This window comes from Papio anubis, chromosome 2 (assembly GCF_008728515.1).
Source record: "Papio anubis isolate 15944 chromosome 2, Panubis1.0, whole genome shotgun sequence".
In the NCBI taxonomy this organism is placed as follows: domain Eukaryota; kingdom Metazoa; phylum Chordata; class Mammalia; order Primates; family Cercopithecidae; genus Papio; species Papio anubis.
In genome coordinates this window covers 53,133,258-53,160,203 of record NC_044977.1, presented here as the reverse complement: position 1 = coordinate 53,160,203, position 26,946 = coordinate 53,133,258, and the positions used below count along the sequence as shown (strand labels likewise).

The window sequence follows — 26,946 nt, the reverse complement described above, 5'->3', positions numbered from 1 at the left end:
TATAAAATCATATTTCACCCAGAAGTGTTCGTCTGTGGCGTGTGCAGTGTGGAAGCCTGAAAAGAAAGTGGGGGGAAGGGGGTTCAATCATTCCATTCATCACTGAAGTGGCATCTCTTCTCCCAAACTCCCGAGTTGATGATTCAAATAATGCCTCCAGAGAATTCAAAAGCACCCTCCCCCGGCACCCCAAGTTTCATGCACCTTTCCTTTGTACGACGGCTTCCAAACCAGATGGTAATGGTGACTCTTACCTACTCTTTAAATTCAGTTAAAATCACCACCCCCAGTGGTCATCACGCATCACATCTCTCTATTATTAGGCACCAAATACTGTATGCCTGGAGCTTGGTCTGCCCTCCAAGCTGCCTGACTCTCCTTCACAGCCTCAGTCACCCCAGGTGAGTATGGAATATAAAGGATTCACACACAATTGACTCATTAACGTTTATTCAGTTGACCTGAAGTTGATCATCACAGTTCTCAGTATTTTTTTTTTTTTACTATGGTAAAGCACTATATACATAAAATTCACCACTTTTCAGTGACAGTAAGTACACTGGTATGTTGTGCTGCCAACCACACCATCCGTCTCCAGAACTGTGTCCTCTTCCCAAACTCTGCACTCATTGAACACCCACCTCCCATTTCCTCCTCCTTGCAGCCCCTGGAACCACCATTCTATCTTCCAGGACTTTCACTGCTCTAGGAACCTCATGTCGGTGGAATCATCCAACATTTGTCTTTCCGTGACTGGCTTACACAAGATCCATCTATGTGGTGGCACAGGTCCGGATCTCCTTCCTTTTTAAGGCTGAGTAATATTCCGCTGTCGTACAGACCACATGTGGTTTCTCCATTCGTCTGGTGAGGGACACCTGGTGGCTTCCACCTTTTGGCTATTGTGAATAGTGCCGCTATGAACGTGGGTGTGCAAGTGTCTGTTCAAGTCTCTGCTTTCAGTCATTTCGTGCGTATAAGTGGAACTGCTGCATCATATGATAATTCTGTTTAATTTTCAACACACCATTGGTAGTAAAGGAGGTGGGAAGTACAGGATGCATTTTTCATTTCACGTTTGGCCCTCTCTACTAGAGAAAAACAAAAGGTTTCCAAAAGGATGGATCTCGTCCACAATAATAACTGAAATTGTAAGCCTTTGTGAAAACAGCCCAAGTGGTTCATGAGAGAAATGAATTTTCATGAATAATGTAAACACTGGACATAAAAGTTACATCAACAAAGAATATCCAGCACCCAGCTCACTAAATCCAGCAAACTTGGGCACACAAGGGGCCCACTGCAGTCAGTGATGATGTAATCAACAGTGAGCATTTTGGAGACTTATAAGCTACATATTTGTGGTTCTCACTTCTCACTGTGAACCTTTAAAAATTGTTTCAAGTCATCGGAGGATGGCTAATGTTAACAACAGCAATACATATTGACCATCTGTATAACATTGGTGTACAGTGTCACAAAGTGCTTTGCATATACATTATGTTAATAGACCCTCTTCAATCTGCAACTCCTTTTAAAAAAAAAAAAAAAAAAGTAAGAGTTTTGCTCTGTCACCCAGGCTGGCATGCAGTGGCACAATCTCAGCTCACTGCAACCTCTGCCTCCTGGTTCAAGTGATTCTCCTGCCTCAGCCTCCCAAGTAGTTGGGATTATAGGTGTGCGCCACTACGCCCAGCTAATTTGTATATTTTTAGTAGAGACGGGGTTTCACCATGTTCATCAGGCTGGTCTCGAACTCCTGACCTCAGGTGATCTGCCTGCCTCGGCCTCCCAAAGTTCTGGGACGTGAGCCACCGTGCCCAGCCATGCAACTTCTCTTTAATGGCCAGAAAGTGCATTTCTCGAATGATGAAACTAAAACCCGGGGGGTCCTCATCTGTGCAGGCAAGTGAGCACACTTACACACCCGGCCCTCAAGCAGTCACTTACTCCACTCTCCATTTTCAACCCAGTTTCATTCGGAACAAGGAGGGGACAAAAGGGTGGGAGGAGAGGCTATTCTGTGGAGTGACTTTACAAGTTACTGAGAGATGAAACAAAAGCATTCATTTTCTATTAAATGTGGAAGATCTCCCAATCTCTAATTGGTCCTGCACTCTAAGGCAACTTACAGAGGAGGGACTCAAGTAAAATTTCCATGGAGGGAAGTGGTCAAATAGCTGAGGTCAAACCCTCCAGACTCCAACTGCGGCCAAGTGCTTTTATTTCCCTTGTAATTTTCTTTAAGAATAAATGTTAAACCTAAAACATACCCCCTTTTGGAGGCGATCTTGGCAGCTGGACTGAGTGGGAAGAAAAAGCACCTTGTACTCCCCGAATCAGCAGCCAAACTATGCACCATTGTCTAGAGGCGGTCACATGACAGCCATCACCTGAAACTTGGTTACTTCCAATCCATGAGGGAAACAATCACTAGTGTGCCTTAACCCTTCCAGCTCCCACGGGCAGCCATGCGGCAGCTGCTCTCAGCAGCCCTCTCTCCCCTTCCAGTCCCCGCTTAGGAGAAACTGTACAGGGCACAAATCTGATTGGGACAAGGTGGCGTTTGGGGAGAAGGGAGGGATGAGAAGGAAAATCACTGCTGTCCCTTCTAAGCAAAGACTACCTCTCCCAGCACTTGCTGTCTCGCAGCTTAAATTAATTACAGCTGAAAATACAGGGTTGCCATCTGGTTTGAAAAAGCAAGGATAAGGGAATAAAATGAAAGGGTTCTTGGTACTAACCTCACTTTAATCATTGCCAAAGAGCATGAAGACAGCCCAGCGTCCTCCCACAAGAAAGCCTTGGGCCTCACAAACTTGGCAAGCAGTCCCAGGCACAAAACTGGATGGGCGGGCGCCTGTCAGAATAAAAGTCCCCCCTGAAACGAGGGTTGCGAGGTACGGGGCCTGCTTGCCCCCTGCACTGCAAGGAAAGTTTCCTATGGGTCCTGGGGTAGGTCAGGAACTCCTGGGAGGGTTTATTTACAGAAGGTGCCTTGCCAGAACGCTACACGCATCATTACAGTTCCATTTGGTAAGAAAATAGATTTGCTGTCAGAATTACAGCATGCGATTTCCTCTTCCTTTGTTTCTCCATCTTCCGTAACATAAGGCTTTTATAAAACTTCAAAATAAGGCTAAAGAAAACACAGGAGAGGAAGGTTGCTGCAGAAGTGGAGGCGCTCCGAAGGCAAGATGCATGCAACTCCACAGCAGGGCCGCAGCCGGCCCCTCAGAGAAGGAATGCCAGAAATCCCCTGTTCTCCTCTGCTGCAGCCGCAACTACAGTCTCACTCCCGCACCGCAGGAAGCAACTTCCTTCTGCCTCCCTTCCACCGGCAGAATCTTAGGTGAGAGGCTTTTCTCTTAGGACTCAGGCTGCCACAGATGCACACTCCAGGCACTGGACAAGCGAAGGTGCCGCAACCATTCTAGGTTTGTCTTGGTGAACTTATAGGTGGGTGCAAGAAGTTGCCAAGTCTGCAGATGTCTTAGCCATATGCCAGCATCAAGTAGCCCAGAGAAGTGAAGCATCAGATTTTCAGCCCAATTTAAATTTCCACCTGCCCACTACCTGAGTTCTTTTATACCCAGGTCAGTTTGGCAAACAAGGCCCTGATATACCCAGGCCCAGCTGCTTTCAGAAGGTAACACCAATGGAAGCACCGTGGTATTTATAAGAATAAACTCTGATCAACCAGATACAGTATTTTATAAACCAGAGTTTCAAATTATAAAAGACAAGATAAAAGCAGATTATGAAAATAGCATTTCTGTTCTGGTGAAAAACACATCTTCAACCCAAAAATGATGTGAAAATTGTCTTCCAAATCCTGCCCTGACAGAATCACTGTCTATAGCAACAGTGTCCATAACATTCCAAATCTCAGGAGTGTAACTTTCTAGTAAATGGTACATCTGTCAAGCCACAGGAAACAGCTGGTAAAATGGTTAAATAAAAGCAGAATTTAAACTTTTCTGGTTGCAGAGCTTACTAATGGTACTCAACAAGAGACTATCAAATTCTCTAAAAGCGCAGCGTGAGAGTGGAAAATATCCTGGAGAGGACCAGCTGAGAGAAAGAGGACAAAAAAAGAAGACAACCCGGGAAGGAGTGACTCTCGTCATGATGACGATGCCCCCATTCCAGGCGTACCTCTGGGAGACGGCGGCCACAGCCCCCTCAGCTCCGCCAAGGATGGCCACATTCCTGCCCATCACCATGGCAGAAACCTTCTCCGGCCGAGTTAACTTCCTCTCCACCCAGGGCTGACCCCACAAGCATACTCATGTCTCCCCAGCGCCCCCAACCCAGGAGGCCCTCAGGAGAGGTTTGGGGGGATGGACTGACGAAGCGATGACACACAAACAATAAGCTTCCCTCCATTCCACAGCAGACATGTATTAAACACATACGATCATTCTACCATCACGACACACCCTGGCCAGGTGTTAACGCAATACACATTTCAGTCCTTTCCAGAACATTTGACAAGGCTTTTCCATTAAATAAAAGATTCAATGATTTGACCACATCCAAATTTTAAAAATCTGTATTTCAAAAACACGGTAAATAATGCTGAAAAGCAAATAACATTACTTATTTTCCCAACGCATTTGACAGAGCATCCTTAATATGAAGAGTCGTAACATATCAAGAGAAAGAAGATGAATATTCTAATTTACAAAAAAAGACAGGTATAAACATCACAGTCACAGAAGAAGAAATGCAAATGGCCAATAAGGATATGAAAAGATCATTCAAGTTCCCTAGTAGCAGAAAAAAAAAAAAAAACCAACCAACCAACCAACCAAACAACAAAATAAATGTTTCTCCCTAAGAAACTTGCAAGTATTATTACATAAATGAATAAACGGTAGTAGTCACCTGTGGATGATGCCGAAAGAGAGACAAATGCATACAGTTGCTGGTGGGGACAGATCAGCACACCGTACGGAGTGAAGCTGGCAGAACACACCCGCGAAAACAGAAATGGAAGACCTCTGACCCAGAATTTCCACTTCTATAAAAGTGAGAATATATGAGATGGGAGAAGGATGGAGATATTCGAAGTTCTGCAAAAGACAGTAAAACAATGTAAACAACCCAAATATCTGTATTTGTTAACAACTTCTTTTGGTTACAAGCAACAGAAAACGAACCTAGCTTAAGGAAAAAGGGGCAACTTACTGGAAAGATACTGTGATATTTCTTGGAAATGAAAAAATGCTGAACAACCAATCCTTGAAAAGAAGAAAAAAATAAAAAATGAAGTGGACCCAGGCATCTGGGCTTCAGGAGGCGGAAGGCGCCCAGGATGGGTCCATGTGCAGCCTCTCACCAGAGCCTGCCTTCTGCCCTCTCCCAGCACCCAGGGATCCACCACCACCACTGGCTCCAAGTGTCACAACCTGGTCACCTTCCTAGGTCCTACGTACATGCCATCCTCCAATCACAGCTCCATTAAGGAGTTATCAACATCAAGTCAAAATCCCAAGAACATATTTATTATAAATCAAACATGCTGCTAAAAACTAGAACATGCCCCAACACACACTTAAATGCTACCAGTTTTCACGGTCAAGAGACTTCACTGGGCTGGGCACGGTGGCTCATGTCTGTTATCCTAGCACTTTGGGAGGCTAAGGTGGGCAGATCACTTGAGGTCAGGAGTTCGACACCACCCTGGCCAACATAGTGAAACCCAGTCTCTACTAAAAATACAAAAATTAGCCTCACATGGTGGTGCATCCTTATAGTCCCAGCTACTTAGGAGGCTAAGGCAGGAGAATTGCTTGAACCTAGGAGGGAGAGGTTGCAGTGAACCAAGATCGCGCCACTGCACTCCAGCCTGGGTGACAGAGTGAGATTCCGTCTCAAAAAAAAAAAAAAAAAAAAAGAGAGAGAGAGAGAGAGAGACTTCACTGGAGCCTTGAATGAATTATTTATAAGTAAAAAACTGAGGGATCTCCCAAGAGAGAAATCTATTACGGGCTTGTCTCAGATTTGTAGGTTTAAGGAGAAAAAGGGACAGGGGAATGTTCCACCTCTGCCATGAATAAGATACTGGATTTTTTTAAAAAGTAAAGCTGCTAGAATTGTTGGCTAGACAGAGATGAGCCTTTGGGGCAGGAATCAAATTTTACAAAAAGGTGATTTATCTTAGAGCAGGGGTGAAGTGTTTAATTTATTCCATGTATCTCGCCATCTTGCATTCCGAATCTTCTGCCTCCTCCAACAGTTCTCTCACTTCCCTTGTCCCCTCTTTCTGAATGCACCCCTCCCACCACAGAGGAACCACATGTATCCTAAATCGCTCCTTTATCATATACAACATCACCCTTCCCAGTGCTGATGGAGAGGCAGCCCCCTGCTGTTGGTCCCCGGGTGCTTCAAAGAGAAGCCCTGAGGAGCTGACACTCCAGAGCAGTGTCTGGGTCCCCTCTTCCCTCCCATGAAAGCCCCCAACCCTTCCCCTGCAAAGTGGGACGACTCCTAGATTAAAGATTGCTAGAAAATACAATGACTAAATACGATGTGATTCATTACTGAATCTTGAATTAAAAAGAATGTAAAATGATTTATTTTTAAATCTTATAGTTTCTTACAGGAAGGGCATTGCTGAATATGAAAAGACGATGTGAGATCATATCACTGTCTGCACACATACGAAAGAAAAAGCAAATACGGGCAAACGTTAACAACTGATGAATGCAGGGAAGGGTATGTGAGTGTCCACTGTGCTAGTCCTTCAACGTTTCTGTAGGTCTGAACTTTTTCCAGAATAAAAAGTATTTGTGGTGAGGAAACGGTGCAGGAAGGATAGAAAGAGGAGATTATCACCAAATTTGGCTGGAATATGTAGAATGATGTGACTTAAAGAACAGGTAATACAGTATACACGGCCCTCCATATCCTCAAGTTCTACATCCACAGATTCAACCAATCATGGATGGAAAATGTACTCAGGCCTCTGATGGTACAGACTTTTTTCTTGCTATTATTCCTTAAACAATAGAGTATAACAACTATTTCCACAGCATTTACATTGTATTAGGTATAAGTAATCTACAGGTGACTTAAGTATACGAGAGGATTTGCATAGGTTATCTGCAAATACTATGCCATTTTATATGAGGGCCTTGAACATCCTTAGATTTCTGTATCCCCTAGGGTCTTGGAACCAATCTCCCAAGGATATCCAGGGATGGCTGTACATGACAATCACTTTGTCGGGAGCCCTCGAATAGTCTTCCCCAAGAATTGGCACGGGGATACCAGGAGGAGCCTGTGTGATGCAGAGAGGCCTGACATGCATGAAAAGATGCCACGGGCAACAAATATGTTAGTTTCAAATATTAGCTTCAAAATGAAAGTCACACGGAGAGTTGGAGAATCCAAATTGCTTGCCCTGAATTACATGAGACCTGCTTCTCACACAGACAACTCTGTGTAGCTTGCCGAAAGTAGAGAAATAATAGCAGGGATTTAAATAAATTATTTTGAAATTAAACCATGGCTAATGGCCAAAGAGACTTTCAAGGAAAGGCCAAGGGGCCATCTTCTGAGTAATAATACTGGGAGAGGGAGTTTGGGAGCAGATCATCAAGTCCTCGATGGTCATCCTAAAGAAACTGTATCTTATTTCATAGTCCAAAGGGAACTAGAGCCACAATCCACGGAAAAACTCAGCCAAGTCCTCCAGTGAGGTTCTGGAGAAATCCCTGCTGATGAAGGAGCTGCATGGCTCAGGCGCCTTTCCGCAATGCCTCTCCTACCAAGCATAGCCATGTGGAGAGTCAGCTCCTAGGCGACATGGAGTGTCTGTGCTTCTATCACTGGATGTAACTTGCTCAAAAGCCAACGGCCTAAGACAAAATGATGTGGTGTCAATCAAAACCAACACACAGAGGATGACAGCTATTAGTGATACAAGCACAAAGCTGTCACACAAAAATAAAAGAAACACAACAACAAATCTACTAGAAAACAGCTGGAAAACACCTTGGCTCTGAGGACTTTTTGGAAGAATTTGAAAAATACCAGAACTAGTACATACTTGGGCTGAGATGTGTTTGCTTCCCTAGCAGAGTATGAGCGAACCTGCACTTTGGGTCAATTTCCACCCAAAAGAAATGTCTGGTCATCTCTCTGCCTTGTCAGACTCAACCCAAATGCACTGAATTCCTCACTTCCCTATACCCCACTTTATGTTCACACTTGGACTGGAGCCAGATGCATGAGCAAGAAATACAGAGGAGTGAAAAAAATCATTCCATCCACACAAGAAACCCGGGGGGCTTCTCACTGAGAGTCAACACTGGGATGAGATCACTTGCCGTGAAAGCAGCATCACGGGCAGGGCTGGTGCTAGCGACTGCACTTCGTGCATGTGTGCACTTTCGCTTTTCTGTTTTCAAGAGCTCAGCAGGGAAAGGAGAGCGGTGGGGCTCTGTTCTGGCACATGTGGAAGTAAACACCAAGGCTACAAGGGAGAAAATGGAAGTCCACTAAGTGGTGCCACTCAGGGTTTATATGGGTTTAAAAGTGATTCTTAACATCTGTCCCGAAGGGAAGAACATTTTCACAGAGCTCTCCTCGTGACTCCTTTTTCATTCACACATTTACTTAGCACCTAGTTGGTGTCAAGCACTGGGAGGGTATAGTGCTACAGACCTGAGCAAATTCAGCCCCTGGTCTGGTGGAACTTGTAGACTAGGGAAGGGGACAGACAGCTGGACACCCAATTGTAGCAAAGTGTCATCATTTTACACAAAGCAGTATTCACCTTGAAGCAGGAGGAAGTGCCACTTGCCAGAGGAGGTGGCTTTCAGACACACTGGAGGATGAAGTGAGTGTGCAGGCCCCCAGTTGGGCTGCAGCCCAGGGGGTCCTACTGGCAAGACACCCACGGAGATGGGCCTGGGCAGTGTCACCCTGTGACGGACTGGGAGCCGTGGAAGGATCCAAGCAGAGATGAATACGTCAGAAACCACCTTCTGACACTGAGCACCAGTAAGACCAGTCAGGAGGGCGCTGCCATGCAAACGGAGGTGTAAACTACAACCCCAGCCAGGGCCTACTAGGAAGTTAGCAGACTGATCTGCCAGCAATGACAGGAGGAAGGAGGAGGCAGCGTCCCAGGCAAATGGAAAGAGACTTGTACCAGTCATGAATAGAAGGACATAAGACAAGGAGCAGACTTGGTGAAGTGCTGGAAGAAGAACAGGGCAGCGGATGCCAATTCCAGTGAGGTGGTGCTGGATTTAGGGCACACATACAACACCCAGTGGGAGGGTGGATCTATGGGGTGTGAAGGCTTGGTCTAGGCTAGAGGCAAAGATCTGGGACTCCACCTATCATGGCAAGTCCAGCCACGGGTTCACGTGTGACTTGGTTAGAAGGGTCTGTGCAGGCAGAATGCCCGAGCGCTGGAGAATATCACTAATGACGAGTCTCTGGAAGATCCTGAGGAGTGGCCACAGAGGTGAGAGGGGACCAAAGAAAGCCAGGAAAGGGCCACAGGAAGCAGGGGAAGAGAGCCCTGCAGGAAAGAGGAAGCCAAGTAAGACAAGGGACTGCACTCTTGCCTGAACCTGGCAACCAGCAGTCACTCCTGAATGCAGGAGGAGGATTCAATAGAACTGTTGGTATGGATGACAGCACTGGACTAGGGAGTGGATATAAAGATCAGGTCATCTCTCTAGAAATAGCTATGGAGGCGGGGAGAGGTAGGGATGGAAGATAAGCAGGCATGGGGTCAAAGGAGGACAGAACTTCAAGTTGCCCCAATTTCTCTGGCCTCAGTGAATTTCTCTGAAAGCCCCAAGCATTAAAGATGGCACCCAGCAGCCCCAAGTCAAGGAATTAAACACCATTTCATGTTCACATTTAAAGCTTTACAGCACCAGAGCTTTGCAAGTCTGCAAGTTTGTGATAAGAGAATTTTGAATCCAAATAAAATGCTCCTTTTGTTAGGCAATAGTTATAGGGCAAGTATGCTCCAAGGAATATTAAAAATAGGTCTCATGAAAGGGGGATGAAGGATTCTGTCTTAGCTTGAGCTGCCATCACAAAATGCTGTGGACTTCGTGGCTTAAATAGATGTTTGTTTTCTCACGGTCCCGGAGGCTGGCAGCCTGAGATTCGGATGCCAGCATGGTCGGTGTCTGGTGAGGGCGCTTTTCCCGGCCTAGAGACAGCCGCCTTCTTGCTGTGTCCTTATGTGGTCGGGAGACAGCGAGCGAGATCACTGTTTCTTCTTATAAGGGCACTAATCCTAACAGACCATAGCCTGCCTTCATGACCTCATCAAACCCTCATCACCTCCCAAAGGCTTCATCTCTAAAGAGCATCACATCGGGGGTTGAGGCTTCAATACATGAATTTTGAGGAGACACCACTCAGTCTACAGCAGATTCAACAGCCAACTCCATTTGAGAAGCTCCGCTGACCAGTGTTTCTGTACGTAAGACTTCTCGAAGCCTGAAAGGTGCTAGCATGTAGGAGCAGAGCCGGGAGACGGAGTCTGGGACCTGCCGAACTTTGACCAGGGAACACTTTCATTTCCCTTAGAGCATCCTGAGAGAAGAGCATTTTAAGACAATCTGAGCAGTGGCGAGGGGTGTCACTCCAGGTGTCAGAGGCAGCTGAGGAAATGACTCCTAACAAGTTAGAAAACTCATAACCATCCCTGGTTGGGTTCAGTGACATGGAAATTTAGGGATGCCGCAAGATTTCAGCTCTCAGAGGTGCTTCTACATTGACCTGACCTAACAGGAGTTGGTTTGTCCTTTCTACTTGGCCGTGGCCCGGTTTCTGGAGCTTGTTTCTGTGTAGATTCATTAGCTGCATCATTCTGAGGTCTCTTCAAGAAGAAAGGCAAGTGGTAGTATAAGAAGTTGGAGGAGAGGGCAGCAGCAACAGTTGCTTCCTTCTATTCTGCAGTACATGTTGCCTCTGCTGGGGCTGGAAGGCTTGGATCCAGAACTCAGATCCCTTGTCTGGCACAGTTTCTAGCTACTGCCAGACCCAGAACATTACTGCAACATTAAGCCCTCTAATTATGCTTTGGAGACAATCTGTGAAGAAATCTCAAAATGAAGACTCTGTGTGTGTGTGTGTGTGTGTGTGTGTGTGTGTGTGTGTTTTAACCCAGAGAAACAGCAAAATGGATAGAGAGCAAGACCTGCCGTTTATTAAGCAAAAACTACACCAGATACAGAATGTGGAGCTTGTAAACCACCTTCCTATGTTCCAGCTGCATGTGACACAGGCAAATAATTGCTTTATAAGCAAGAAATTAGAGGAAAATAAAAGAACCATCAATAGCCACACCTAGCCAAATTTGTTAGCACTTGTCTTCCCAGTCTTCAATCAAATCGATTAATGTAGATTTGGGACAGCACTTCGTATACATTCAGGACAAACTGGCTTTGTGTCACAATAAGAGGTCTATGAAGGTCATAGGCAATGTCGAGATTAACCCTCTAGCTACGGATAAAAACAGCTGCTACATATGTACCCAGAGCAGAAGCATCTTCACAAAGACAGCATTCCAAAAAGCCCGCTTAGAGATCAGGAAAACAGTCGCCTTCTGGGTTGTTTTGTTTCCTTATGTTTTGAATACCCTCGCATCATGTTACAAGGTGACTCTGCACAGACCAATGCACATTGTCACATACCCCACACGTCCTCTAATAGGAATTCCTCTTTGAGAAAAAAGTCCTTTCAAGGTTTTCGTCCCACTTTGATAAACTTCATGGCACAGATTAGAACCACAGAGGCTAAAGCCTCCAGTGCAGCCTAGAACAGCCTTTGTTCTGCTTCTCTGACTCCTGCGCCCCTTGGCATTTCTTCATTCTGTGTCATCGTTTGGCCAGAAAAATGCCAGCAGCAAGATGGGGAACTGCCTTCCCAGCTCTCTGCAAAGACTCTTAAGGCAGAAGCGAGGCCTGCTGGGAGAAGGCTGATGTCAGCTCTTAAGAGCACAGCTCCCCACTCTGGATAAGGAGGCCTTTGTTTTCAGCTCAACTGTGAAAATGAGAAAATGCCTCTAGCCTGACAAACAAGAAACCCACGCAACACAGGTCAGGCCTGTGACCTTTACTTAAAGGTACCACACTCCATTAGCAAAACACTTCCACGGAATCTGCAGATGCAAGAGTGGCCCTCAGAGAAGAGCAGCTCTGCTTCTGCCTCAGGCAAGGCAGGTTACAACTCTAAAGTGTGAGGGGTCCGGCAAACCTCACAGAGACTCAGTTCCTAGGTGACGATACTCCCTAACGTGAATGGAAACACACACAACTGATACACATGGGGCGAGGTGGAGGGGGGTGTTAACAAAATTAAACATCCCAAGGTAACAACAATATTGCAGTTTCTACATTAGTAACTTAGGACAACTACATTTATGGCCATAAAATACCCTCTTAACCCTGGAATGCCTTTGGGAATACTTGTAAAATAGTGTATGAAAGTAAAGAATATACAATTTCAGCACTGACCCTACCAAGTTTAGACTATGCCAAGGAGGCGTGGCAGAAAGAACGAGCAGATAGTTTGAAGGATGCCATTCCATAGGCTTTGATTTATGAAATCTGGAGGAGAAAAAAAACACACGTCTTCAAATGATTAAAGCAAATTATAAAATGCTCCACTCTGAATCTTTTAGGCTAAGGTTACTATTGGCTTGGGCCACTAACTTAAAATTGGGCCACAGATTTTAAACAAGAATTAAAACAATCTAAAAAGCAGCTTCCCGAGCATAAAGAAACCCCTTGTTTGTTCCTGTGGGATTCTCACCTGTACAAAGACTCATTTCAGGCCTCTTGGGAGCAGCTGGACAGCACTCCCCCTTCCACAATCCCTGAGGGAACCCTGGTGAGGCTGTGCGGACCTGGAGTGTGCCGAACTACTAACGTCCCGGGGTCTCCACCCCTTCACTTCCCTCCATCCTCCTTTGTGCATGCTAAAATGAACAGTCCCCACCTCCCAAATATGCTCAGTAGTGTGTGGTTTGAGAGTGCTTAAGCTGCATCGTCCCAAACTATCAGGCATTAGGGTCCAGGATCGAATGATTCATCGCAGTTGGATACGTGTGCTATTAACATAAATATCACATGGTGGCTGAGAGCACTGGCACTAGGATCAGACAGCCTGACTTTTGAATCCTGGCTCTGGTATTTACCAGTGTGTGTGGCCCTGAACAAGTTACAGAACTCTCAGTGTTACCATCTGTAAAGAAGGGATAACGATAGTCTCCACCTCACAGAACTGTGAGGGTGCAACGATCATGCCCATGAGGTACACAGCACAGTGCCAGCGCACAAGGGCTCACACACTGCTGTTATTAACAAGCCCTGAAACAAAAGCCCTCCCAATTCTCTGGATGCTGAGAATCAGGACCTATCGTCATTCTCCATGATGAAAAGTTCGGCTCTCTCTAAGGCTAATGTAGACATGAACACAATAACATGTTTTGCCTATAAATACACATTACTGTTTACAATGTCCCAGTTGCTAGCAGGATCAAGGGACTAAAATAACTTCAGCTTTTCAATTTCCTCTGGGTTCAGTTTTAACCCGAAATGAGGAATTGCTTCCTTCACTCTCAGGGAACTTGTGAAATAGTCTCTTGGTAACTGGTCCATATACATCCAAACTAAAGGCTCTAAAGACATAGAAGCAACAGCTGCCAAAGAGGGTATGATCATGTTGCCAAAGATTTTACGTCCAGATACCAAAAACTACAGATACTGCAGAACATTTGAGGTGTCATATATATAATCAACTCTTCTGCAAAAAATAAACAAAATCCAGGGAAAACTCCCAATTCCATTTTAGCCAATCATCAATTTCTTCTTCTTACTGAGTTTCTATTATATGCCCGCCACTTGATTTCAAAGGCTTCCTCCAACCTTTTGTCAAGCTGAATGAATTCGTGGTTTCGAGTTTGTTTTTCCCTCTTTTTCTCTTCACCCCGATGGTGAGAAAAGTGAAGTAACAGGGCCAGGAAAAAATAAAACAAAACAAAACAGCAGATGAACAATGAAGGATGAAAGCACAACACAAGCAAAGGAAGAGGGAGGGAAGAGGAGGAAAGGAGCTGGAGAGCCCAAGTCTGGAATACACACTCAAGGGCACAACAAAATCGGGACATCGGACTCCAGCAAACACTTCAAAGGAAGCATCATAGAAGCAAAGACAACAAGGGGCCCATCTCACACCAGGACGGTGTTTCAAAGGCGCCCCATCAGCGAGGGGAGGCTGCGTTTTCTTTCACTGGGCCCTTCCTCGTTCATTATGGGTTGCTCAGTGGGTCTGTGGCAAACGCAGCTGGAGAGAGCACAAGGCTAGTGACCACGGCTTTGATCCCAGTATGAGCCTGGGGGCTCTGTCCTATTCTGTGGTCGGGGGCAAATACGCTGTAGATGTATACCGCTGATCAAAGAGAGGATGCCTGCTCCAACAGGAATGTGGGCTCAAACAGCACTTCCCCTTGAGACAGGGTCCAATTCAAGTCAACATGAAATTATTTAGCACCTAACACATGCCAGACAGACTGGTCAAGTGTCATCTTAAACATATGATGTGCACCTCTAAAGCTGCCTGTAATTCCCCAGGTGGGATGTAGCTATGGCATCATCAAATGATCACCGGTGTTGGTGTCACACACAGTAGGTCCCAGCTGCCAACACCTTAGACACACTATCCTCTCACAACCTCAATTTTTGCTTTTATAAAATCAATCTGATGTAGACAAAAAGACAGAGCTAGACAGACAGATGTAGAAATGTGCCTACCTAGTTTAAAGGGTCACAATTATTGTGAGAGTTAAATGAGATAATATATTTCAAGTGTCCAACACAGGGCCGGTCCAAAGTAAGCACTCAACGAAGGTTCCCTTCCTCACAGGTGACTGATCGAACAGTTCAACAGCACGTCCCACTCTAAGTCTACACACACACAGGTGACAACCTCTTCACTTCAGCACAGAGCCCTCTCCAGGTTCTACCCGCCAAGCAGCCTAGAATGACTCTCACAACCGGTATGAATTTACCATACTGTGGCACTGCACCCATTGACTGCCTTCAAGAGTTTTAATTCTATTACAAATACACAAGATATTACAAATGCACAAGGTCATCTACTGCAGCATTGTTAGTATTGTAAAGTACTGGAAATTGCCAAAATGTCCAAACACAGGGGACTGGTTGGATGAGCTTCAGTGCATGCAGGCAATGGAGTGCCACGCAGCTGAAACCCAGAGTGAGCAGCTGGTAGGAAAAAATTTCCACAATGTGTCACTGAAAAACACGAAGGCGGCCAGGCGTGGTGGCTCACTCCTGTAATCCCAGTACTTTGGGAGGCCAAGGCAGGTGGATCACCTGAGAGACCAGCCTGACCAACATGGAGAAACCCCATCTCTACTAAAAATACAAAATTAGCCGGGCGTGGTGGCGCATGCCTGTAATCCCAGCTACTCGGGAGGCTGAGGCAGGAGAATTGCTTGAACCCAGGAGGCGGAGGTTGTGGTGAGCCGAGACTGCGCCATTGCACTCCAGCCTGGGCAACAAGAGTGAAACTCCATCTCAAACCAACAAGCAAAAAAAAGGAAAAACACCAAGGCTAAAGTGAGTATACACAGTAGGCTATCGCACATGTAAGAAAGAAGGGGAAATGATAAAACATTCATGTATTTGCTTGATTTACCAAACGAGAAACACAAGAAGGATGCTTTGCTTGCAGGGAAGGGAGCAAAAGGCGTGAACAAGACAGGGTAGGGAGTAACATTAAAAGCACACTTTTTAGTACAGTTTTAACTTTGGGGAGCATGTTCGTATCTTACATATTCAAAAAATAAAATTTGAAAGGATGGAAAAAGTCTAAAACTGAATGCAAACAGAAATGAATGAACCTAACAATGTATTTCAAATAACATGACAATACTGAGGAGAAAAGGGAAGGTAACTCTTCAGATTCATCCTGTGACTATTATACCCTCTGCATGGGAGAAGGAAAAACCATAAACAAATCCTGAACTCTTTTTAGTTTATTTTTCAAAGTGGTATTGGCACCGTGATTCTGAACCTACTTGACGTGCACTGCAGGAGTGGACCATGAGTACGTGTGGATGCTGTTCTTACTGGTGAACCAGGGAGATACAGTATGGAATGGGCAGGGCGAGGAGGAGCTCAGGAGAGTGGGTTAGCCCTGGAGCACTGCCAGGAAGTCGTTCTCTCCTGGCTCTTCCCAGGAAAAGGTGTAGAAACAATGCTGTTCAACAGAACTTCTTGTGATGATAGAAATGTTCTGTATCTGTGCTGTTCAACATGGCAGCGACCGGCCACATGTGGCTACTGAGCTTGAAATGTGACTCCTGCCGCTGAGGAACTAGACTTTTAATTTTAAATCAACACCTGTGGCTGGTGTCTGCCATACTATTAGACAAATCAAGTCTAGAAGCAACGTCATCATAGTAACAGTAAGTTACCGTGAAAAACTGCGTAACCATAGTAACGATAACACCTAGCACCTGGATCTGGGCTTCCAAATCCTATTCCCCACTAAAAGGATCTGGAGTCCCCTGGAAAAACAGTTAATCCCATGGCTGGAGCAGGTAGGCTACAAGATGAGCCTAGAACAACTTGCAGGCCAGAAAATAAGAAAGTGCTCAACAACCACCACAAAATAATGGAAGTTATGACAAGGACATGCCACCAGGGGAGGGAGTTCCTGTTTGTCAACTCTGGGACAGCTACAATTCATTGAGTAAGGCAGGAACCCCGGAGTCCATATGGATAATAAGTAGATAAACAGGCAGGCACCATATGGATAATAAGTAGATAAACAGGCAGGCAGGCAGGCGAAAGGAAAAGAGTTCTTTCTTACCAGATTGCACTTGAATATCAAGGGCCATTAAAAAAAAAAAAACTTACTGATTTTTCCACAAGACGAATCCCACTCATCCCACTCTACCTCTTCCCATCCTTTAATCCACTCTTTCCAAACACAGAGTACTTTTCAACTTCCAAAGAGACACTCATGTTCTTAAGAAATAAACAGAAAGAATGTATTTCTCGAGGTCACCATATTGGAACCAACTCAACAGTCCCACAGATAGGTGAATAACACAGAAATCGACCTTTCTACTCTTAAAGCTTAAAACTTATATTTGTTTCATCTGAGTTCCTTAGGAAGAGACCTTCAGGCCTCTCAACAAAAAAAAAAGGTCAAAGAACTGAAGCTCACCAGGTCACTACATTCAGACAAAGAGATGCCGGGACGCTCCTTCATCATGATTGTGTCCTTGCTCCTCCCGAGTTCCTGTTTGTTAAATCTTGTTTCATTTCTTCCCTGCTATATAAACCCCTAGCTTTAGTCCATCGGGGAGATGGATTTGGCCCATCTCCTGGGCTGCAGCATCCAATGAAAGCCTTCTTCCTTGGCAATACTCCTCATCCCAGTCATTGGCTTTGTGTGGTGAGCAGCAGGCCTAGACCAAACCCCTGGTGGTTCAGTAACAATATCAACAAAAAAAATTAATAAGGAGTTCAAATACACCAGGTCCTAAGAGGCTGGAATAAAATCCCAGGAATTCTAATTTTCAAAATTCTGAAGAAATCACTAAGGAAACCTCTCTTTTTTCCCCTTCCCCTAAATCAAACTGGATAGAACTCAGTCTTACTCTCTGTTGCTTTCTTTTTTTTTTTTTTTTAAAGACATCGTCTCGCTCTGTTGTCCAGGCTAGAGTGCAATGGCGTGATCTCAGCTCATTGCCATCTCTGCCACCTGGATTCAAGCAATTCTCCTGTCTCAGCCTCCTGAGTAGCTGGGGCTACAGGTGCACACCACCACACCTGGCTAATTCTTTTTGTATTTTTAGTAGAGACAGGGTTTCACCATATTAGTCAGGCTGGTCTCAAACTCCTGACCTCATGTGATCCACCCACCTCAGCCTCCCAAAGTGCTAGGATTGCAGGCACGAGCCACCTCGCCCGGCCTCTGTTGGTTCTTACTGTGGCTCAGAGCCACCTGATCTCTCCATCTTTCTACTAGAAAATGTCTCCATATGATGGTTATAATAAAATGCAGCCAAACCATGCACCTTTCAGGCCTTGGTAGCTAGCTTCTGAAACTATTTTTCTTTATTCCTCCCTTCCCTTCCTTTCTTTTTTAGAGGCAGGGTCTCCCTTTTGTACCCTGGCTGGAGTGCAGTGGTGTGATCACAGCTCACTGTAGTCTTAAACTCCTGGGCTAAAGCTATCCTCCCACCTCAGCCTCCCAAGTAGCTGGGAGCACAGGAGCACTCCACCAGGCCAAGCTAATTTTTAAAATTTTTTGTAGAGATGGGGGTCTTGCTGTATTGCCCAGGCTGGTCTCAAACTCCTGGGCTCAAGCAATCTGCCTGCCTCAGCCTCCTAAAATGCTGGGATTACAGGCATGAGCTAGCACACCCAGCCAAAACTCTTTTCCAAGAACACTCCTTTCCCCAGAATTATTGTGATTGCTTTAGTGATAAAATACATCACATTTTCATTGTACGTCATTAACAAACTCTAAGAAGATAAAGCACAAAAACCATTTTGTAATCTGCTTAAAGAGACAAATACACTAGGCTATTCCTTTTCAAATAATTATAAATCTGTAATTTATTGCAGATAACTTCTTAGGCATTAAATATAAAGGCGGGAGATGCTATAGCCCAAACGGGAAACATCTCATCAAACAGCAGCACTAAATACTCTACAACACGAAGAAGACAGACAGGCAGCATTTTTCTTATCTGCCTGTGAAATGTCATTAGGTTCTTAGAAAACACAGTACAAACAATGGTAATGTTACTAAAATTAATAACTATCACACAGCAAACAAGTAACACTCAGAAGGACCTAACCTTACACTGATTGCCTTTCCTCGTTAACACTGTACAATTAAAAATGGTTAAGAAAATACATTTTGTAATATATATATTTTATGCCACAATAAAAAAAAATGAGGGGGGAGCCACCTGGCTGGTTTAAGGGAGTCTGAGAGACGGAGTCACTCCTGTTTCTATTTTCCTAAAACTTTGCATAATAATGTCAATTGTGACTTGCACATAAAATTTGGTGATTCTATTATTTACACTTAAAATTATTTATAGTGTCATCACAGACCCATACATCAAGGTCTTATTTGTAGCCACCAAGAGAGTTACAAAATTATTTTTTCTTTTTTTTTTTTTTTTAAACAGAGTCTCAGGTCGGCTCACTGCAACCTCCGCCTCCCAGGTTCAAGCAATTCTCATGCCTCAGCCTCCAAAGTAGCTGGGATGACAGGCATGCACCACCACACCCGGCTAGTTTTTTGTATTTTTAGTAGAGATGGGGTTTCGCCATGTTGCCTAGGCTGGTCTCGAACTCCTGGCCTCAGGTGATCCACCCGCCTCGGCCTCCGAAAGTGCTAGGATTACAGGTGTGTGAGCCACTGCGCCTAGCCACAAAATCATTTTCTGAACATTTTAATAATAATATTAACAATGACTAAAGCTGAGTACTTACTATCTGCCAGGCACTATACCTAAGTCCTTACAGTAATCCTATGAGGAAGGAATTAATATTATCTGCGATGAAAGATAAAGAAAGTGGGATTTGAATCCAGGAATTCTAACTAAAAGGCACATACTATCAAACATTAAATCCACCACATATACATATGTATATATTCTTATTCTCTATCATCATAACCAATATCTAAACAATGGAATAAAAATAACAGCTCCCATCAACTAAGTGCTATACTGTGCCAAGCTCCTTGCATATTTTAACTCTAGTCCTCATAATAGCTCTATACATTAACTATTATCATTGTCATTGTCCAATGACAAGGACATCACTGTCAAGGATACTAGGCCCAGCTAAATTAAGTGACTTGTCCAAAGCCTCACAGCTGTTGTGTGGCAGAATCAGGATTTAAATTAAGGCATGTTCATCCGCAGGCTGCCTTCCCCTTTCTTACTTATGAAAAGGAAAAAAAAAAAAAAAAAAAAAAAAGACCAAATGCTCTTATTTGGGTTTGGGTAAAGCGGATGGGAAAGAACAAGAAATTCGCAGGAATACAAGGATGAACTGCAACAGTTGAGCACCCAGGAGTTAAGCGAGCCCTGCCTGCGGAGTGCATTGTTTGCAGGGCCTTCCTGCTGGATTCCTGATGGTAGCAAATTCCAGGGCTCCAGACTGCAGGCTCAGCCTCTGACTAACACTGCAGTGATTTATTTGAGGATAAATACCTCTGTCAGTGTCTTATGACTGAACACAACAGTCCAAGCTGACTGGAACGAGTGGAATGCAAGGACGCTGGAGCTGAGGCAGCAGAGGCGGGAGCTGGGCCACCTCTCTGCGGAAGCTCTGCCTCCAAGGAGGAGCCCTCCCTGCTCTACCTTCCTGTGGGGAAACAGCAGTGCCCTCAGGAATTGGAGCATCTTGAATAATGAGGAAACACTGACTCATGCTGGAGTGAACGCTTGGGAAGGGGGAAGGAGGAGGACCTCTGTACCTGTACACGCAAAGCTACTCCCTGGGATACTCAGTGCAACCTTGTCAGGATTGGCAAGATAACTCCGAGAACACCAACTGCCCTCACCACTGTCCCCGCAGACTCTCGGGGCAGCTGGTGGGGTGTCTCCAAGTCCTGAAAACTGGGGAGAAGCCTCTCCCTTTGCGAGGAGGGCGTGTGCCGAGAGGAGAGTGCAAAGGGGAGAAGCTGGGTGCACGGAAGCGGGAGGCTTTTCCAATGGAAACACGGTGACGTCGCACAGATTCAGAGACCTGTAGTTTCAACCTGTGTTTCACGAATGACAAAACTGAGGCCCAAAGAGTTGAAGCAATTCGTGTCAAGAAGGTAGACAGTGTCAGTGGCAGATCAAGGACTGGCTGGATGTGATGAGTGGCACCTTGTCATGAGCATAGGAAGCTGGCTTCCCTTGATGGGAGGGTCCCAAGTTTGTACCAGGGGCACGTAAGGTGGGACGAACGCTTCTCCGTGTGTACAATCCTAGACTCCTGAGTAAGAACGTCCCCGACGTCTGCTCGGTCAAAAAGGTGCTGAGCTTCCCTTCTATTTGTCTGGCGCATAATGACATTCACTAAATGCTGATTCCCCTAAAAACAATCAATATGTACAGGCAAAAAAAGCGAAGCTTAGCAGACGACTACTCGACTACTCGCAGAAGCTCTAAGGGGACGTTAACTTCTATGGCGTTTAACAGGCGACAGGTCCTACAAGTAGGCTGGAGGGAAGTCAGACTCCCCATCTCACCACGAGTTATCAAAATGAGTTTACTACCTCCTTCTTGGCAGATGAGCAGTATTTTTGTAAATAATATCCTTTTCAAATAAAGTATGTAAATGATAACATCAGAATTAGCACAAAGTTGCAAAACAAATAGGGCCCCAGCACGGAGCACCCTTCAGCCAAAATAAGAACAGAGGAACTCACAGATGGGGGCTGAAGATGCGACTCATCTTGGAGACGTGGTCGTTGTCACAGTCTAGGTCCTCGTCACCTGGCTCCATGCTGAACTTCCTCTTGCTGGGGCTGATCGGGGGAGGGCCAGTGCGGTGACTGCTGAGGGCAGAGGCCACCGGCAGGGTCTGCATTCTGGGTTCTCCCCTGAGAGCAGCTTCACCTACGCAGAGAGAGATGATGTAGTCACCGAGCAGGAGAAAGGCCCCCATCTCAGTCCCCCAGGCTCCCCGCCCGCCCAGCCAGCCCCTTGCAAAACTACTCCCAGTGGAAAGTTTTTGGCAATGGGACGGGGCCGCCTGCCATCCTCTGAACACGGTTTGAGTGCGGTTAGCTGCCAACCATGAGACATTTTACATCAACGTGGTTTTCTAGCACAATCACTCTTTAGGGTAGAGTTTAAAATAAAAAGTTGCAGTAAAATAGCAGGGGGGGAGGCAAAAAGCATTTGCTGTAAACAATTTCAAAAGTTAATTTAAAACACCAACGGTCTTTTCACGTATGGGTATGCCACTCGATATGGACAGGAGAATGACCTCACTGCATTCATGAAACCATTATGCCCAACTCACTTTTCCTGCTTGTTCTGTTTTTTTATTATAGTCTTGGTATTTAATTTCTTTTAAAAGAATGAGGAAAGTTTATGGGCTAATAGTTCACACGTTTGCCCCTAAAGTTAAAAGAAATATAAATACATCGTTTAACGGGAAATAAACTTTTAATTCTTATAGTACACTAAAAATTGCACATTAAAATATTATCAGCACAAAACTTCAGCATATAACTTATCACAAGCATAATATGTAGGTCGGTGCAGTTCTGAAACATGTTTCGAAGTTAGGCAATCAAATTAGGGTCCAAATTTCCATTTGATTTGACATCTTGGTGTTAAAAGGTTTTGTACTAGGCAATCACTTTGTGCCTCATTGTGAATTAAAATAAGCATAGCCTTTCATAGTAATAAAGGTTGTATGCCTTCTAAACTTTATAACGACGAACGATTAAGAGAAAACGTCAAACTTTCTAAGTCACATGGGGGGAGCACCTAAATTTTTCACAAATAACCCTTTTGTTGTACTGTACATTTTGGTCTCTCGGACCTGACCAATTTTGTTTCCATTTGGTCACAATTTGAGAGTAATACGAGGATAAAGTCAACTTCATCTGAGGCCTTGTGGTACCTAAGAAAAGGGATCTTTGTTTGCCACCACTAATTTTCATATCATCACAGATGTGTGGAGAGTGTCAACAGGCATTTACTTCATACACATATGACAAATATGATTTTGTTGGAGAAAGGAGTGAGGAAAAACCCTCTGAATATTTACCAGGAAAAATAAAAACTTGGCCAATTTAGTCAGCAAGATATAAACTAGCAAACATACAGTGACCCATAATACCCCACCAGCCAGGATTTCTTTTAAGGATTCTGGCCCCAAAGCAAACTGGAACTTTCCATTTTAAATGAGATACCTAAAACACAGGCCCCACGCTGGCCTGCCACACAATATGATCTTGGTTGGCCTATACTCGCTATTTAGTAACTTTTCATTTTAAAAAACAAAAAAAGCAGTGCTCATCTTTATACTTTCATAAATTAGAAAAATATCCTTTCTAATTATCTTGTGATACTTCCTCCTCCACAAAGAGAGAAGAGGGTGTTCCACGGGAAAGCTTCAGAAGCCCAAACCCAGCTAACTTTCTGGGAAGCCCTGATGATACCCCCAGGAACGCAGCAACTGTAAATCAACCCTCATCAAAATGGTACCAGCTGACCCTCCTCTCCACCCAGGGTTTCTCAATACCCCTGGCAGAATGCGAGAGGATGAGGAGTCCTTGGGCTTGGACCCCCAAGCTGTGGTCATCATTTCATTAGATGCCAGCTGTGTAGCAACAGGGGTTGCTATGGAAAACAACCACTACAGCAACAGACTGAAATTACTCCAAAAAAGGAGCCATCACTCATTCCACCAGCATACACTGTGACGTGGAAAGCAAAACCCTTGGGTTAAGAACAACATTCCCATTCCCTTCCCCAGTTTCCAACCTAGTAAAAATTCTCGTGCTTGTTTGCATTTTTAAGTTCATCCAACGGATGCACTGCTTATCTTTAAGACTAAATCACTGATGTCTAACACAGAAAAAAATTCCACAAGAATCCTCAGAAAACACTGGAGATTTGGGGGTGGGACTGGGGCTGGGGCTACAGCTACAGGCCCCATGAAGGCACTTCAGGTATCTTTCACCAGGGACTGTGACAGAAGCCTCCACCAGGTCCCCTGGAGACAGTGGTAAATGTGTGCTGTAGCACTTCAGCATCTCACTTTGCTGGCGCTGGAAGGACCACGGGAAACACAGTTTGCCTCATTTGATGGATGAAGAAGCTGTGCCCCCAAAACATAGTGTGACTTACCCAGGATCCATCAGTTAACAGGTTAGCTGGAGGCAAGAACCCATGGCCTCTGCAATCAGACAACGCCTCATCGTAAGACTGGGCAGCCTTACACAAGGCTTAGAGCAAAGGAAAAGAATCTGCACAGAAGGTCAGCGACAGGTTCGTTCAATTATGTGCCTTTATGCATCTTTGGGGCCCCTCCCTAGATGGCCCTAACCCAACACTTGTATTTTAGACAGGAGTGGTAACAGCTGTATGTGTGGTGGGTTAAAATTATTTTAGTAAAACCGAAGCAAACATTTGGTCTAGGAGAAAAGACACGTGCACTGCAATCTTGACTCTTCCTTTATTTAGCACGGGGTGAATGTGGGCATGTGCTTCCCCTCTCTGGGCCTCCCTCCGTACAACGTACAATGAGGGGCTAGACTAGCTAATGTGTCATGTTCTTTCCAACTCTTAGAATTACTGATGCAATTCTATGATCAACAAGTGACCAACCAACTAACCAACATTTACTAAGAAACTGTTACTTGTGTAATGGTGAACTAAGACAGCAAAACTCGAGGTATGTGCCTCAGATGTTATTCATCGAAAAAAACAAGGGTGACCCTGGGGTCAAATAAATTTGGCAACCGTGAGATTGAACAACTTTCACAGGAGTTTAACTACAGGCTTTTCTGTCATCTAATGCATCTCAGTCTCTGAGATGGAAACCCAGCAAAGCTGCTTTCAATACCCCCCCAACCCCGCCCCTGCCCCCTTCCCCCCACCGCCAATCTGTTCCTAGTATTCCTCTTTATGAGCCCTAAAAATTTCAGCCCAAAAAGTTACACTAGACTCATCAACATTCCACAGAGAACTGGTTCTTCCCCAAATCTTCATTTAAGTTCATGCATCCTGCAAAACCACTTAAAATGCCTCCTCCATCAGGCTGTCCTTGATTCCTCCAGCTGAAAGTCATCTCCTCTTCCTCTGAACATCTATAGAAACTTATCACTCTGGTGCTTCCCTCCCTACTTTATTTTGTGCTTCTGGAAGCAGGTGGCATTTAATTCACTGAATAAACCTGAGAGTGCAGAGCACACCACCTTCCACACAGTAGATGATCAGTGAATACTGACCTACTGAATCAATGAGGCAAGACAACAGGGCGGGCAGTTTACAGAGCTTTAGGATATGTTAAAGATAAAGGTGCTACAGAATAAGGAGTGTTAAAAGATCTATTTTAAAATATATGAAGAAGTCTTACAACAATTAAAAAGATAACAAAAAACAGAAAAGGATTTAAATAGGCATTTCCCAAGAGAAGATATGAAAATAGCCAATAAGCACATGGAAAGATACTGTATTAATCTGTTCTCACATTGCTGATAAAGACATACCCGAGACTGGGTAATTTATAAAGAAAAAGAGACTTAATGGATTCACAGTTCCACATGCCTGGGGAGGCCTCACAATCACGGAGAAAGCCGAAAGTCATGTCTTACATGGTGGCAGATGAGAGAATAAGAATGAGAGAAAGGGGTTTTCCCTTATAAAACCATCAGATCTTGTTAAGACTACCACGGGAACAGTATTGGGGAAACCGCCCCCATGATTCAGCTATCGCCCACTGGGTCCCTCCCACAACACGTGGGAATTAGGGGAGCTACAATTCAAGATGAGACTGGGTGGGAACACTGCCAAACCATATCAGATGTCCAACATTGTCAGCCATCAAGGAAATGCGAATCAATACCACAAAGAGATACCACTAACACCCATTAGGATGGTTATGATAAAGACAGAATACAAAAGCATTAGCAAGGATGTGGAGAAGTTGGGACAGGTGTACACTGCTGGTGGAATTGTAAAGTGGCATTGAGAGGTGAAGCCAGCTGGACTTGTGGGTGGGGTGGGGACTTGGAGAAGTTTTGTGTCTTACAAGAGGATTGTAAAATGCACCAATCAGCGCTCTGTGGCTAGCTAGAGGTATGTAAAATGCGCCAATCAGTGCTCTGTAAAAACGCACCAATCAGTTCTCTGTAAAATGGACCAATCAGAACTCTGTAAAATGGACCAATCAGCAGGACATGGGCAGGGACAAATAAGGGAATAAAAGCTGGCCACCCCAGCCAGCAGCAGCAACCCATTCAGGTCCCCTTCCATGCTGTGGAAGCTTTGTTCTTTCACTCTTCACAATAAATCTTGCTGCTGCTCACTCGTTGGGTCTGTGCCACCTTATAAGAGCTGTAACACTCACCACGAAGGTCTGCGGCTTCATTCTTGAAGTCAGTGAAACCAAGAACCCACCGGAAGGAACCAACTCCAGACACAGCATGGCCACGGTGGAAAACAATCTGACAGCTCCTCAACTGATGAAACATAGAGTTACCATATAACCTAGCAATTCTAGTCCTGGGTACATAACCAAGAGAAATGAAAACATGTCCACACAAAAGCTTATACATGCATGTTCATAGCAGCATTATTAAAATAGCCAAATAGTGGAAACCACCGAAATGTCCATCAACTAACAGATGTAAAAAATGAAATATCCATGATGAAATATTATGCAGCTATAAAAAGAAATAAGATACTGATTCAGCCACGGCACAGATGAACCTAGAAAACAGTATGCTGAGTGAAGGAAAGCAGACACAAAAGGCCACATACTGTCTGATTCCATTTCTATGAAATGTCAGAAGAGAGAGGCTCACGGGCAGAAAGCAGGTGAGTGGGTGCTGGAGGCTGGGAGAAGGGGGAATGGGAGGTGACAGTTCATGGGTGCCAGGTTTCTCTGGGGAATGACAAAAACCTTCTAAAATTGATTGTGATAAAAGTTGCATAACTCTAAATATACTAAAAACCACTGAAGTGTACTATAGACTTTAAATGGGTGAATTGTATAGTATGTGAATTATGTCTCAGTAGAAATGTTACCTCTTCCTCCTCCAAAATAAGAATATATTTATAAGCAGTATAAGGCTTCTTTTTTATATTAGATTCTTTTTTCTCTCAGGCTTTTCACACTAAACTATTAAACAATTAAGAATAGGCAT

At 44.6% G+C, this 26,946-nt stretch overlaps 1 protein-coding gene and 1 long non-coding RNA gene across 6 annotated transcripts in view; both read right to left on the bottom strand.

The window, feature by feature from the left end:
• VGLL4 (vestigial like family member 4) overlaps positions 1–26,946 on the bottom strand; it is a 158,511-nt gene that overhangs the window by 22,162 nt on the left and 109,403 nt on the right. For all 5 annotated transcript variants that reach the window (XM_017955250.2, XM_017955252.2, XM_017955251.3 and 2 more), the window contains one exon: positions 21,484–21,673. In XM_017955250.2, the coding sequence (XP_017810739.1) occupies positions 21,484–21,673 (190 nt within the window). The remainder of the gene's footprint in view (positions 1–21,483; positions 21,674–26,946) is intronic.
• Positions 434–5,693, bottom strand: LOC108584509. The gene is made up of 2 exons (XR_002519664.2): positions 2,745–5,693; positions 434–1,091 (listed from the first exon to the last, which is right to left on the bottom strand). It is a non-coding gene; the product is annotated as an uncharacterized LOC108584509 (long non-coding RNA).